The 16,397-nt window shown below is 33.7% G+C and overlaps 2 protein-coding genes across 2 annotated transcripts; one reads left to right on the top strand and one right to left on the bottom strand.

The window, feature by feature from the left end:
• Nucleotides 1–3,559: 3,559 nt before the first annotated feature.
• On the top strand, nt 3,560–9,261 carry LOC110930754 (ras-related protein RABD2c). The gene is made up of 8 exons (XM_022174125.2): nt 3,560–3,718; nt 5,323–5,395; nt 5,784–5,831; nt 5,921–5,968; nt 6,399–6,470; nt 6,576–6,731; nt 7,241–7,344; nt 8,854–9,261. The coding sequence occupies exons 1-8, from the start codon at nt 3,705–3,707 to the stop codon at nt 8,948–8,950; spliced, it is 612 nt and encodes a 203-aa protein (XP_022029817.1). The 5' UTR covers nt 3,560–3,704; the 3' UTR covers nt 8,951–9,261.
• A 4,638-nt stretch (nt 9,262–13,899) lies between these two features.
• On the bottom strand, nt 13,900–15,671 carry LOC110930755 (phospholipase A1-Ibeta2, chloroplastic). Its single transcript, XM_022174126.2, has one exon. It carries the CDS (start codon nt 15,622–15,624, stop codon nt 14,044–14,046), a length of 1,581 nt encoding a protein of 526 aa, XP_022029818.1. The 5' UTR covers nt 15,625–15,671; the 3' UTR covers nt 13,900–14,043.
• Between the last annotated feature and the right edge of the window lie 726 nt (nt 15,672–16,397).

Raw genomic sequence — 16,397 nt, 5'->3', positions numbered from 1 at the left:
CTTACCAAGGAATGAAAATTGTTATATTTGGAAGGAGTTACATTCCTTTGGAAATGCTCCATTCCATTACCACATGATAACCAAACATGTTTTTTTTTCATTCCATAAAAATGAACAATTCCACTCCACCTTCTATTCATTCATACCAAACGCTACCTTATTATACTCAAACAAAAGTTCTTATTCTCACGCCGGATGATGGTTACAACTTACAAAGAGAAACCCTAAATCCTTCTCTTTGTAACGAGCTTCAAGGTGTTGTATTTTTTAGAGGATCGAGCACTCATTAGGCGAGGAAGAAACAAGGTTAACCATTTTGAAGGAGACCAGCCCCACAAATTAACTTTCGGATTTACTTTTACTTGGTGTTTATTCACCACAGAAAGGAATACACCTAGTTAATGCTTTTAATGGTTCTACACTTCTACACTACGCCGGATCCTTTTCGTTTTCTTCTCTTTTAACCCGTTTAAGCTATTGACGAAAATTAAAAATACACATATCTATGAAACTATGTGCGTCAAGTGCGCTTAAAATCATGTTACATATACATATACATTAACATTAATATCATGTTAACAAACATGAAAAACCTTATAAGCATCTTTATATATCATTTTTCTTTAAGTAACGCGTTTAGGGGTATGCACGGTACGGTTCGGTTTGGTTTGGTTTTTGGGTAAAACTAAAATTGTAACCGAAAGTTCGTTTTTATATTTTTGAAAACCGTTCGCTTTCGGTTTTTTCGGTTTTAGCAACTGTTCGGTTCGGTTTTTTCGGTTTTTGAAACAGATTATGTAAGCTTCAAAAATAAAAAAGTATAATTCAAAGTTTAATATTTTTTTTACATTTAAGTTAATCTATCTATCTACTATATAAAAGAAACCAAGTTTTGTACACGTGTCATTCATAGAAGGTACCCTCAAATTTATACTTATCTTATATTAACTAAATAAATAAATAATAAATTAATATTAAATCTTATCATACTTTAATAAAATACTTTCCTCAAATCTAAATTGTTAATTTAATATATTTTTAAAACAAATACATCTCTTTCCGACTTATCTTATATTAAATATATAAATAATAAATTAATATTAAATATTATCCTAATTTATTAAAAATATAACTTTTTTTATTAATTGGTATATAAAATTATATTTATTTAACTCGTGTAAAACGCAGGGTTTTTAAAAATATAACTTTTTTATTATTTACTATAAAGAGTTACATTTATATAACACGTGTAATACACGAAGTTTTTAAAGATATAACTTTTTATCATTTGCTATGTAAAATTAGATTTATTCAACACGTGTAATACACGAGGTTTTTAAGGATACAATTTTTTTTTTTATTATTTGGTAGATTTTTCAACCCGACTATACACGGGTTTTTAAAGATACGACGTTTTTAGTATTTAATATACAAAATTACATTTATTTGATATGTGTAATACACATGGTTTTTAAAGATATAACTCTTTTTTAGATCTATTCAAGACGTGTAACATACGGGGTTTTTAAGGATGCAATATTTTTATAATTTGGTAGATTTATTCAACCCGATTATACAGGGGTTTTTTAAAATACGACGTTTTTAGTATATAGTATACAAAATTACATTTATTTAATATGTGTAATACACATGGTTTTTAAAGATATATCTGTTTTTTATTATTTGATATATAAATTACATTTATTTAACCCATACAATATACGAGATTCATAAAGATATAACTTTTAATTATTTAATATATAAAATTATATTTATTCAACCCGTGTAATACACGGGGTTCTAACCTAATATATTTAGTAAGACGTTTTCTTTTTTAATACTTTGAAAATCACTTATTTTTTATGTTATATTTGTTATTTCTTGTAGATAATGGATAAATCATTTCAATGATAAATAAACATGTTAATGTTCTTATCTAATCTTCTAATCTTCTAATCTTCTAACTTATAATAAAAGACTCCAAATAATGCCACATGACATTCTCTCCTTCAACCTCATAAATTTTATTTATATTTGTTTAATAAATTTCTTTTAATATTAATATTAATTAATAACCAATATAGATATCACTTATTTTTATCCTTATCTTTATCTAAAATTAATAAATAACTTCAATTTTTTTATCCTTATCTTTATCTAAAATTAATAAATAACTTCAATTTTGCAACTTAGACCCTTCGTTTTTTTTTTACTTTTAACCCAAAGTTTTCCATCTTTTGCTAATCCCAACTCTTTTTTTTTTCAATTTTGGTCCACCATACTTTTCATCTTTCCCAAGTTTTTCGTTTCGTTCTAAATTTTGTGAGTTAGCGCATCGCAACGTGCGTGTTGCGTTCAACATTTTTTCGTATATTTTTTTCCCGTTTGACTGGCCCGTCGCGTTACATCTATTTTTTGCGTTTGACAAGTTCGTCCAACACGCGGGTCCTGGATGGACTTAGTTATTTTTTTCTATGTTTTACGTTTCGGTTTAATTTCTCACCAACGAGCGTGCATGATTCAAAGATTTTACGTCTGCTTTTCGCTCGGCATTAATTTTTTCCCATTTTTATTTATTTTGTTTCTACGAGCTTTTCCGGTGTTGGTGTGACAATGGTATAGTATTGCTACTACTTAACACCGTTTTATGACAACCGCTGCAACGCAGTGGCTTAATACTAGTTATATTATAAATACTTACCAATCAAGAATAAAATTAATATTTCTTAGTAACATGGGTTAAAATTTAAACAACTTAAACTTAAACATAAAAATATATGGATTTGGTCTACTATCGTTACTTATTAGTTCGGTTCTATTATTTTCGGTTATTGAAAATGGTTATTCGAAAACCGAACCAATATTTTCGGTTATTAAAAATCTGAAAACGAAACCGTCAATTTTTATTTCGGTTCAGGTTTTTTTGGTTAAGTTTTAGTTATTTTAGTTTTGCTTGTGAAATTGAAGTATTTTTTTCGTTGGGAAGAAAAAGTTAAAGTTCAATTGTTGGATTGGAATATTGGATATGACTCTCTTTTTGTTGTTTAAAAAGGTAAAGATAATGGCATTTAAGTTGTAGTTATGGTAATGCACTAAAACACGTGTCAAAGATTGTTACTATTCGATTACGTCACCCCCACCTTACCTACATTCTTAATCTTCTTCTTTTTTTTTTTTTTTTTTTTTTTTAAGGTCACCTTACAAACAATGTCTTTATCAGTTGACTTTATTCTAATCTAGTCGTATAACCTTATACAGTCCGTATACACCATGTGAAATTTTTTTTTGGTCGTATGCAATGTATACGATATGTTTATACGAGCCATTTAATGTTATACGACCCGTATACATCGGGTTCCACCATTTTCTCTTGCCCGTATATATTTGACCGTATAACATTATATTGCTCGTATACAATTATATACGACTCATATAAGGTTACAGTGCCCGTATACATGTAAAACAAAAAAAATTTCATTGCATTTATTTATGTGCAAAAGCATTTTATACGGGTCGTATAAGTTTATCCGGCATGGATGTGAAAACAATATTATAGCGGTGTCACCCTTATATATCTACTCGTTTCAGAATCAAATCGTTTACTTTCTAACGTTATCTCCGGCGATTATTCCGTTTATTCTCGCCGGCCACCACAAAACCTCCGGTCATCTCCGATTCATTCGATCTCAACTCTATTAACGAAGATGAATCCTGAATAGTATGTTTTTCTTTTAGTCAAACCTATTGTTAACGCAATTTTGACTTTTTTCTTTTAATTTAATTTAATTTAATTTTTGTTTGATGTAATTCTACTAGATCTATGTTTGTTGATTTCTTAAGATGCTCAATTGTACTTTAATTATCTGTTTATTATAAACTGTTCATGATGATGATGATGATTTAGGATTTTAGGGTTTGATTGATATCTTCAATTTGGGATTTTTAGATCCAATTATGTATTCTTACGATCTGAATTGCAAAATCTAAGGAACTTTGATTTGATTCTGTTTTGAAATTTATCTAGAGTTCTATTGTTGATGTTAACAATTTTGATTTGGACTTTAAAGTGTGACAGTTGAAATTGTTATGTTGAAGTTGAAAGCTTTGAGATCAAATTGATCTAGAACTACTTGAATGAATTGTAACCTTGAATGGATAGTGATGCTGGTCTGTGTGACTTTTAATGATTCAGTTGGATTGTAGAGTTTTAAGTTTTGGTGATGGTCATAGTTATTAAAGGCGCTAGGCGCACTCAAAGCGCATAGGCCTCGCCTGGGGCCTAGGCGCAAAGCGCAAAAAAAGCAAGGGCCTGAGAAAAATAAAGCGCATAATGAAAAAAATTAAAAATATATTATGTATTAGAAAAAGAAAACTATTCTTTAAATAAAATAAACAAAATCTATTATATAACACTTTATATCATTTATTTAGTACCAAAAGTTCTAAAATATTAGTGTAGAAAAGTAGTTTTCCTTAGATAAAAGTACGGATCTAGCTAGAATCTTGCTGGAATCTAGAAAATTTGGCCGAAAACTCTCCGGAATCTCGTCGTCATGTGCACCTGAACCATCACCTGGAGAATTAAAGCGCAATTTCCTCGACTTAAGGCGCAACTGCCTCGCCTCGCCTGAAAAATGGGCCTAGGCGCAAGAGGCGATGGCTTTTAACAACTATGGTGATGGTTTCGATTTTCGAACTCGCAGATTTGTTATCAAAATGTGAAGTTGATTATATTCATAGCTGTCTTTCTTGTATATTCGATTTTCGAACTCTTGGATGTTTTTGACCGTACAATAGTAGTTTTGATCACTTTTGGTATATTTAGGGACGTAGATTTTTCTTATCCTTTAAGTGACTTTACAGGTGATTGCCTTCTTGTGTTTATACCCTTATGATGTTGTATGCTATTATACATGTTTTACATTATATTGTGTCACTCTCTGATCACTTTCTTGGTATTGGTGACTTCTTATTTCTATATTATTTGACTTGGTGTGTTGGTATGTTGTTTGTTTTGGAGCCGGGGGTCTCTCTGGAAGCAACCTCTCTATCCCTAGGGATGGAGGCAAGGTTTGTCTACATCCCACCCTCCCCAGACTCTATAAGTAGCTTTGCTATTTGTGGGATTTACTGAGTAAAGTTGTTGTTGTTGTACAATAGTAGTTTGATGTTTTCGTTTTTTCTTAGAACATTGGCTCAGATGTTCTTGTATCTTATATACATTATAACACGATATTAGTAGTTTCGTTGTGTTCATAATTTTTCTTTACTTTTTTATTAGTTTTTGTCTCGTCAAAGTTAATAGTTTTCTTGCTCTTGTAGCGACTATCTGTTCAAGCTATTACTCATTGGAGATTCAGGAGTTGGAAAATCATGTCTTCTGTTGCGTTTTGCTGTAAGTTCTTTGTGTTTCTTTTCTCTGATGGTTAATCAATTTGTTTCTTTTTCTTATATTTACATGTGTCTTTGCTAGTTGTCACAAAAAAAGCGTGAAGTTAATTCATACGCATAGATCGGCATGGTTGTCAATAAATTTTTGTCTTATAGATAGTTAAAGCATGTAACATGTATGCTATCTTGTTATATATGAGTTCGATAATTACCATTTTTGGAATACGGTTAACTTGCTTAGAGCACTAGTTTGCATGCTCGTTTGTGACTAGACTTTGAAAGAAACATTAAAAATATACTCCTAAAATACGTAAAACCAAAAATCAACGACATTTGGTCTTTGATTTTTTTCAAACAATTTGGTTACAATCTTTTTTCCTTTTGTATTGCAGGATGATTCATACTTGGAAAGTTACATTAGCACCATCGGCGTTGACTTTGTAAGCAGCTCTGGATTGGTCTTTTAGTTTGACCAGATTACTATTTTATAAAACCATCTTTTTTACTAATTTTGATTTCTCTTTTGTAGAAAATTCGCACGGTGGAACAGGATGGCAAAACAATTAAGCTTCAAATCGTAAGCCTCTAACTCTACTCTTTCATAGGGGTGAGCAAAAGGAAAAACCCGACCCGACCATTACCCGACCCGACCCGAGAACCGATCAAACATAAAATATAGAACCGATTCACTACCCTAAATATAGGGTCGGTTCCGGTCCATAGGTTAAAGTCGGGTTTCACCATGAAAAGAACCGAGAACCGACCCGACCCGACCCGATTTTATATGAAAATTGGAACCGATCTAAATATCTAGGTACTTGGGTTCGGGTCGGGTTGGGTAATTTTCGGTTTGGTTCTCGGTTATTTTCGGTCCGGACCTAAACTTGCTCACCCCTACTCTTTCAAGCTACACAATTGTCGAACGTTCCACATTAAGTTTGCGTTTCTCGTTACTCGTGAAACTTTTAATGCTACGTAATTTATGATTACCATTTTTGTCAATACAGTGGGATACAGCTGGGCAAGAACGTTTCAGAACAATCACCAGCAGCTACTATCGCGGAGCTCATGGCATTATTGTAAATAAATCATCATCTCGTTTTCTTTTCATCGTTGTTGCTAAGAATCCGTTTAATTAACAAGGGCTATGGGAATTATTTTAATAATTTTCTTTTTTCGTGAAGGTTGTTTATGACGTGACAGATCAAGAGAGTTTCAACAACGTGAAACAATGGTTGAGCGAAATTGATCGTTATGCTAATGAAAATGTAAACAAGCTTCTTGTTGGAAACAAGTGCGATCTGACATCGCAAAAAGTTGTGTCCTACGAAACAGGAAAGGTATTAATGTAAAGAGTAAAATGCCATTTTCGTCCCTGAGGCTTGGCTAGTTTTGCTATTTTTGTCCAAAGATTTCTTTTTCCGTGTCTGGATCCAAAAGGTTTAAAATCTTGCCATTTTTACCTGGCTTGTTAACTCTGTCCATTTTTCTCCGTTAAATCAGGGGTATTTTCGTCTTTTTTGTTAACCTAAAGGGCAATTCGGTCTTTTTAAGCGGTATTTGGTCTTTTTACAATAACTGAAGAAGACCGAATTGCCTTTTAAGTTAGCAAAAAAGACGGAAATACATCTGATTTAACGGAGAAAAATGGATGGAGTTAACGAGCTGGATGAAAATGGCAAGATTTTATACCTTTTGGATCCAGATGCGGAAAAACAAACCACAAACCTTTGGACGAAAGTTGCAAAACTGACCCGAAAAAATTCTTTTACAATGTTGATTACCGCTTACAGCCGACAAGTCATAAGATTAAAAGCGTAAATAGTAAAGAGTTAGTTTTGGTGTACAGGCATTTGCCGATGAGATTGGGATTCCATTTCTAGAAACAAGTGCCAAGAGTTCCACCAATGTAGAAGAAGCTTTTATGGCCATGACTGCCGAAATTAAAAACAGGTACTTTTCGATTAAGGTTAAACATGTCGTTAACTCCAAAGAAACCATCTTAAGCTATGCAGTTAATATCGGTGATATATCGGTTATCGGTCCCTGTGTAAAATATCGGTGTCAAACATTTGTCAGAATATCGATACCGATATTATTGGCGATATCTGACCGATATATCATTGATTTTCCCGATATCACTACCTTTCTTCTTAGTTTCACGGCCATTCGTCATTCTTCTCATTGCTGTTAGCCTGTTATTAGTGTTTTAAGTCTTAATTGTTAACTAGAATTGAGACCCGCCGCATTTGCGGCGGGGATTCTTTAGTTATAACTAAGTCGATTTAGGACCTGCACGTTATGTTAAACCTGTCAAACGGAAAAAAATAGACGATGTAAAAAACGTTCACCCATACACGCACGTTGCGTCGTGTTAACTCGCAAAATTTAGAACGAAACGAAAAAACGTTAAACCAAAGACACACATTGCGATGTGTTAAGTCACAAAATTTAGAACCCAACGTAAAGCGGAAAATTTGCGGAAAGTGAAAACTATAAAGGATCAAAGTTGAAAGTAAAAAAAGTTGTGAGGGTAGATTGCAAAAGATAAAAAGTTTTGGGTTAAAAGTAAGAAAAAAAAAACAAATAGTTTTGATTTAAAAGTAATTTATGAAATACTTTTGGGTGAAAAATAAAAAAATCAATTTTTTTTTGGAAAACCCCTAAAGACAAGGTTACAACAACCATATGCATAACCATTTTTTCTTTGGAGAACCCCCAAAGCACACCCCGCGTTGCGGCGGGGCGTAAAACAGTGTCAAATGGTACTAATGTCACACAACCGTGTTCGACCACCAACACTGACTCGACCTAGGATCTGTGTGTTGCGACGAACCTGTCAAACATGAAAAAATAGAGATAAAAACGTTGAACCACACATGCACGTTGCGCCCTGTTAACTTGCAAAATTTGAAACAAAACATAAAAAAGTTGAACCACACTCGTACGTTGCATCGTATTAACTCGAAAAATTTAGAACTATACGTAACGAAACGTAAAAACGTTAAACCAAAGACGAAAAGTATAATTAACAAAAGTTGTGAAGTTAAATTGCAAATAATGAAAAGTTTTGAGTTAAAGTTAAAAAAAACAAATTTTGTAGGGTTAAAATTGTAAAAGGTAAAAACCTTTTGGGTTAAAACTAAAAAATCAAGTTTTTTTTTGAAAAATCCCCCAAGCACAAGTTACAAATGCTAATGCACAAAAAAGTTAGTTATTTATATATGAAATAATTTGTTAGTGTAAGCCGTTAGTGTTTTAAGTCTTAATAGTTAATGGTAGGAGAGTGTTAAATTGCTATATATATATAAATTTTGCGAGATATTAATATTACCAATATCCCACCGAGATAACCTATATCTCCAATATCGGTCCTTGACCGATAACCGATATATTACCGCATTAACTGCATAGTCTTAAAGTGAGATTTGATCAAAACTAATTTGTCTGGCAAATATCCAGGATGGCGAGCCAGCCGGCAATGAACAATGCTAAACCACCAACTGTTCAAATTCGAGGTCAACCGGTCAACCAAAAGTCGGGTTGCTGCTCTTCTTGAAGAGGGTAAGCCAGCGTTATCCGGTGGTCAATGTCTCTGTGATATGCATGTTTGTTTCCATACTCGCCATTGGTCACCAATAGTCGGAAAAAGGTAAAAACCGCCATTCTTTCTGATCTAATACTGAATTCAGGGAACCTTTTGTACAAAGTAGGATAAGATTGTTGAATGGGTATTGTGTTATATACTGTTTTGCAATTTGTTTGCAACTTGGCAAAAGTTTATGCTACCTTTTTTCTTTGTATTTTATCTACATTATGTGTGTTTTAAGGTGACATGAAGTCGGAATTTGGGTGTTGATTTCTTCTTGATTTTCGGGCCGAGAATGTTTGCTGGTTACTAATGGGATTTGGGTGTCCATATTGCTATGAATTTTCTTTTACAACAAAATTGTCCATGGCTAGCTAAATACTATATGTTTTCACATAAATAGTATGAAAGTGTTCTTTTATTGTTGTCACCAAGTAAATTTGAGGTCTGTACGCGCAGATCCACAACTGGTTTCACTGCTGCGGTTAAACATCATGTAAGTGTTGGTAATTTTAGTGTTACCAACGGACGGATTTTGGTTGTATTTGATCCGTTGTCTAAGTTAAGCTTATTATTTATTAAACGAGTTAGGAATTGGGGGAGTGACCGGTTTTAATTTAATAAGATTTGGTGTATGTATCGGTTTTGATACATTTCTATTTTTATTGGACACTAATACTAATAAAGAATAATATTGGTATTAAGTGTTCGTCAATTCCAGTCCAACTATTTAAAATGTTATAATTTATTTGCTTTATGGGTTCATTAATCACAATGGGCCTACTAATTAATTGGGTTCATTATTGTTTGGATCAAGTTAATAACTATGGTTCGATTGGGTTTTTTGGGCTTTATTTGGATCAAATTAGTTGACAAAAGGGTCTGTTTGGTTAAAAAAACCAAAAAACTTGTATATTGGGTGTGGGATACAGCAAGAAACGACACGTAAACTGGTCGACGACTACAAAGCGTATGGTTACCTCTAGGGCTATAAGCGAATCGGACGTCCAGCGAACAGTTTGTAAACTCTTTGATGGGAAGTTTGTTTACGTTCGTTCGTTTAAGAAATGAACAAAGATGAACAAGAAATTTTGTTCAGTAAGTTAAATGAACGAACACGACGAAGGTCTCGTTTGTTCAATTGTGTTGGTGAACGTTCGTTCATTTAAGTTTATGTTTTTCATGAAAGATTTTAGTACATTTATTTATTATATCTAAACTTTTTATATTCTCTAATTTAATACCCTAATAATTAATATAGGAAACCCTATTCCCGTGATTAATCAACCTCCATTCCACTATTAGGACTTCAAGTTCCAGCGCTCCTTCCTCCACCATCCATTTCTAGCCTTTGCCAGTTTTATTTGTGTTCGTGAACACGTTCATGAACGAATACGAACAAAAAATCTCGTTCGGTGAGTGTTCATGAACCATTCGTGAACACATTATTTCCTTAACGAACGAACATAAACAAGGCCTTATTCGTCATTTTACTCATTTACATATGTTATCAATCATTTCTCTTTGTCAATTTACTCATTTACATATGATTATGCTACAAATTGGTTGTTTTTTCGTATATAATGTAGATATATTGGATTTAAACACCTCAACTTTCACCATTTGGCCAATAACACTTCTAACTTACGAATTGTACCATACCACTCCAAACTTTCAACTTATTTTCTTCTGCCACTCCCAAACTAACTGAACCATAACCCAGTTAGTTTTTTTTGTTAATGTGTCATATTTTGCAGACGTGGCATCGGACATGGCACTTTTTTGATGACGTGACTTTTTGTGGCACTTGTTTAGTGACGTGGCATTTGACGTCAGCTAACTGGGTTAGGGTTTAGTCAGTTTGAGAGTGACAGAGGAAAAGAAGTTGAAAGTTGACAGTGACGTGGTATAATTCATAAGTTGGGAATGTTATCGGCCAAATAATAAAAATTGGGGTTATTTAAATTAAATTAAAAAACCCTATAATGTTTGAACATGAATGTAATGTAAATAAGTAAATAACATACCCAAGAATGGATAGATACAAACGTAATCAAGAAAAAATAATTCATACTAGTTGGATAAAAAAATAACAACTGGATATGATACATTGCACAAGATTGGTTTTTATAAATGTTTTATTGAGGAAGACTTGGACAACGTCAAAACCCTCCGTACTTAAAATCGGATGCTGACGTGGCATGTTGTCATGACTTGGCATCGTACTGAACACACACATATACAATACAGCTATACAAGTACAACCCATGACCAGTTCAACTTTGGCTACGTCATCTTCATTTGTTATTTGAAACATAAAAATAGAAAAAAAAAAAAAAACTAATAAAAAGTTGGAGTTACAATAAAATTAGAAAATACTAGAATTAAAGTTACAAAATAAGAATGAAGAGACACTAATAAAAAGATAACAAAAGAAAGTTGAAAATTAAAAAAGAAAAATACAAAACTACTAGTTGTTTCTTTATTCGAATATAACACGATCGTCAGGCGCTAATGTGATAAAACTTTGTATTTGTCTTTATAAATTACGAGCCTCCGTTAAGACATCCAAATCGCTAGTATCACTTTCTCTCGTTCGATTATTTGATAGTCGCAAACACGACCACAAAACACATTGCGTTTTGGGTATCTCCTATTTTGAAAAAATAAGTCATATTATAATATTAACATAAAAATAATAACATTTTTTTTTAAAAGTTATAAAAATAATAAACATATCTAAAAAATAATAATATACATCGTAAATAAATTTACCTATAATTGTATTTTCAGAATGTCGAGCCAAACGCGTGCTAATGCATATTCTTCATCACTCGTCCACCTTTCGATATTCCTTTCACTTTTCCTGTATACCGCTTGTTTTTTATGCTTTCATTTGGAGGTGCTCGGTTGTTTTTGTTCAGGTGAAGGTTGAGGTTGGGTCTCGTGTATGGATTGGATTGAGAAGAATCTTTCGGGTGATGGTTGTGAATATTGTGATGTGAGGTAGAAGTCGGTTTTTGGGTTGGGAGTAGGGGTCGATACATGACTTCGTTAGTGTTTGTGTTGAGAAAAAATGGTTGTGGGGTCACTCCCACGAAGGATTGCGAAAATAGGGTTGTTCAGGTCAAAGACGTTCATGTTTGAATTGTCTGGGTTCATGTTGCAAAGTTAAAAAACTAGAGAATATGATGTAGAAGTTAGAGTAGTTGGGTATTTTTTTTGTATGGTAAAAATGGTAAAAATGTAGATACTTATAAAATTTAAATTTTATTTTATTTTTATTATTTGTGTCGCCACAACAGCTACATTCCTTGGAATCACAACCCCAACGACTCTCTCCCCTATTCGTGCTCGTTGATGCATTGGCAGAAGGGTGATGGCGCCCCCATTTTAGTGATGGTGTAACGATGTGGGAGCGTGAAAAGCTGAGGTGGCACCCTTTTCTCGCCCCTACACATAGTCTAGACGTATCTCCCACTCACACACTTAGTGGGCTTTCCCCCATTAAAAGAATATTATCCCTCTCACATGAAGGGTATATATAGTACATTGGGGTGGAGTACATTTAACCACCCCTATATATACCTTCAAAAAAAACTCATTGTTAGTTTGGTGAGAATTCTCATTATCAAATTATTCAAATGCATTAGGAATGCTACCATGTACACTAAACCATCTTGCTGGGTGTTGATCATTTGTCTTTGCATCTTGACTATAAGCGAAATTAACAGGTATGCTTACTTGAAATGCTTCAAATCAAAATCCAAATAGTAGAGGTGGTGAAATGGACGAGCTAGATGACATGTTAAAATGAGTTACGGTTAAAATGTGTCTTTTTTGGTACAACTTGACCCGAAACACTTTCTTAATTAATTTTTTTAGACTTGAATAAATAGGATGTCATATATGACTAATATGACTAAAAAACAACAATCTAACTTTTTTGAAATAATTGGAAAGAGATAGTATGACACAAAACAGTAGATAATATATTTTGTGTATTGAATATCTTAAAACCAGATCTAGATTACAATGAATTTTCTGTGTATTGAACATCTTAAAACTAGTTCTAGATTACAATGAAACGGTAATGATAAAACTTACCAAATGTATAATAATGATATATGTCAATAACTATCATAATATTTAAACCAAAGATAGAATAATAACTAACAAACAAACTTAAAGATTGATGACAAATAAAATAATAATAAATATAATAGATAATAAAGTTAGCCGAAACATTTAGTATAATAGATAATAAAATTAAGTTGGCTAACATACCCCTCAAGTTGGACATTTGGAGAACATCTAGCTTGAAACAAATATGGCAAAACGGTTAAAATTTACTCTAATTTGAAGAAAGGCAAAATCTCAATACATTTTAACAATATTACATCTATATAATAAGGCTAAAGTCACCAACTTAATTGTATTCTAATACATATTTACATATTTGCCCGTTAGCAATACTTAAAAGTTACAGGATGTTGACTTTGATTTTGTTACATAGGTTCTCTAAATCTTCTTAAAATGCACTCACATATGTAAATCACTAAATCCATGTCTCCTTATTTCTAACTTTTAATATACTTTGTCAACTATTCAAAAAAAGTAATAACACCACTAATACAAGGAGATTCTATCAATTCATAATCATATTACTAGTATGTATATAATGAACTTAATATTTTGATGTTAATTAACCTATCCAGTTAATATCGGTGATATATCCGTTATATCGGTCCCTTAGTAAAATATCAGTACTGATATTTGACCGATATATCACTCATATATCACTGAATTATTGGTGTTAAATTGCTATATATATATGAATTCTGCATTATATTAAAATTACCGATATCTCACCGAGATAACCTACATTTCAAATATCGGTCCTTGACTGATATCCGATATTTTACCACATAGTAATTAACATATAAAAAAATCTAATGAGATATACAAATAAACAAGAAGAATAATTCATACTTCTTGAAAAAAAAAAGATAAATAAACAACTAATTAGGATACATTGAATAAATTTAATTTTAAACCTTTAATTACGGACTTGGCAAACAACCCGAAAGTTGCACCTCTCTTTCAAGACTTAACTTCAATTCTGGTGCCTTATTCATATATAGCTTTTTCATATTCGAATTTTGTTCATGGACCAACTTAACCAAGCTTCTCTTGGCATTGGCCCTAAATGGACAATTTGATGCCAAAAAACCATCCACCAAATGTAGATATGCTTCCAAGTCATGACAACACGCCACATCAGCGTCCGGTTTTAGGTACGGAGAGCTTTTCGTGTCGACTCTAAGCTCCGTCCCAACATGTGCGTATGCCCATGGCATGTTATTATCTAGCAAGTTGAGTACTTTGTTGGCAACTTCCGACTCTCTTAGCTTTTTATCGAGTTCTTCACTTACAAACATTCCTGGGACCCGCGTGATAAGATCTTGAGCGTTCACAATTCGTAGTACTTTTACGTTTTGGGAACTCAAACGCTTGGCGAAACCTCGGTTTCCAACACGAGGTCCACCAAAAGTATACACGGCTATAGGTGGCATGTCTTTCGCACAAGTGCTTAAGTCATCAGCCACCAATAGTGCTAATGCTGCACCAAGGCTATGTCCAGTCACCGTGATACTAAGGGTTTCACCTTCGTATAACTTTGTTAATCGTTTAATTTCTTCAACTACTGACTCAGCAAGACTCGGGACATGAGTTCCCCCAGTCTTATACAAGCTTAGAAACCCGCACTCCACTTTTGGTTGCCCAAAATTAGGGTCATTAGTCCCAGGGACTTGAACTAGCAAGTCCCTCATATTTTCCGCCCATTCTAAACATGTGGCGGTCCCACGGAGGGATATTACTATATCCCTCCGTCCCATACGTGATATCTCTCTCTGATCATCACAAACCGCCACATACCCAATACAACTAGTCCGTTGGCTCATCCAGTCAAGCCCGGGCGCCAACTTATCCACCCATTTCGGCAACCCAACCGACGCCGTCGCATACAAATTCTTCGTCACCCGATACGCCCTATCAGGCAACGCCACACGTCTAGGCGACGGAGCTTCCTCTGCTGACGTGGCGGGGTCAGAATGAAAACAATGGTACGCCGCCTGAATAAACTCGCCATACCGGACCATCTCTCGCCGGAGATTCTCGTCAAGCGGATCAAGCAAACCGGACCAGTTATTACTCCCATGATACTCCCTCCACCGCGAAGCTAAACTATTCCGGGGAGAGTATTCCATACCGGTTTTCGACAACAACCTCTTCAACCGGTTAAGATGCCGTGGTGACATCTCCTCAGCCACCTTGTTTTCCGGCCAAATTCGAGCCAAATTCAATCCTTCAAACAAACCTTTTTCTTTATTACTAACCGACCGGTCACCTTCCGGTTCTTTTAATATAACCTGCGGTTCGGTTGCTAGCAGTTTTTCAAGATTGTTGAGATGTTGTCGGGTTGATCTTGTGGTGGATACGGTGGTGGTGTTCATCATGTTCTTTGTGTAACATGCTCTTCCTAAAGGATTCAAAAGTGATCCATAATTACACCCACCGGAGATTCTCGCCTGAATTGTGTGAAGGTTGTTTGCCGGAAGTGTTGCACCGATTTGCATCATGTCCTTTTATGAATGAAAGAATTGAAGGACAGAAAAATAAGGTTAGTTGTTAGAAGTGGATATTATGGTACTTGACGAGGTATATATATAGAGTTGTTGTAAGGGGCAAAGTTGTAAATTTAAGTTTGTATAAGTTTGAGTATGCCCCTAGACAACTAGGAATGTACAAAGTAACTTCCTTGAGATATAAAGTAGATTGAAACTTTTCCTTTTTGTGTTTTGTGTTTTGAGGTTTGAGGTTTGATCATCAACCACTAAAGTAAGTCTACATAACCTTTCAACTAGTATGACTCATATGGTGCTTGCATCATTTTTACTTTTCTTGTGAGAATTGTTGAACGAAGAAACCTCGTAAGGTGTTACGTATTATTAATCAAATACATATGTGCAGATTCAAACATTCAATAAAGATAATTGCTAAAGGACTTCTGGTCCAACGACACTTTGTAGTGTCTCTCCCAAATGAGTGACCTGGGTTCAAATCTTGTTGCCAAGGAATTTCTTCTTGAAAGCAAGTCAGTGGGTTTTACGAGCCGGTCGGCTTTCTCTTGAAACAGTTTGGCGCCATCCACTAATATTAAACTAATAATGGACGGTTATAATTAAGTATGAGGTTTGGATATATACATGGGCTATGAAGAGGCATGCCAATGAGCTTGATTATGCCGCCATTAAAAAAAAACAAAAAAATAAAGATAATTACAAAGTAAACCTAATTAAATCTATTTTCTAATTATGGTAGTGATAACTACAATAAACACAAACTAATATAT

This window comes from Helianthus annuus, chromosome 3, assembly GCF_002127325.2.
Source record: "Helianthus annuus cultivar XRQ/B chromosome 3, HanXRQr2.0-SUNRISE, whole genome shotgun sequence".
In the NCBI taxonomy this organism is placed as follows: Eukaryota; Viridiplantae; Streptophyta; class Magnoliopsida; order Asterales; family Asteraceae; genus Helianthus; species Helianthus annuus.
The sequence above is the reverse complement of the archived record's forward strand: the minus strand, read 5'-3'. Positions and strand labels throughout refer to the sequence as shown.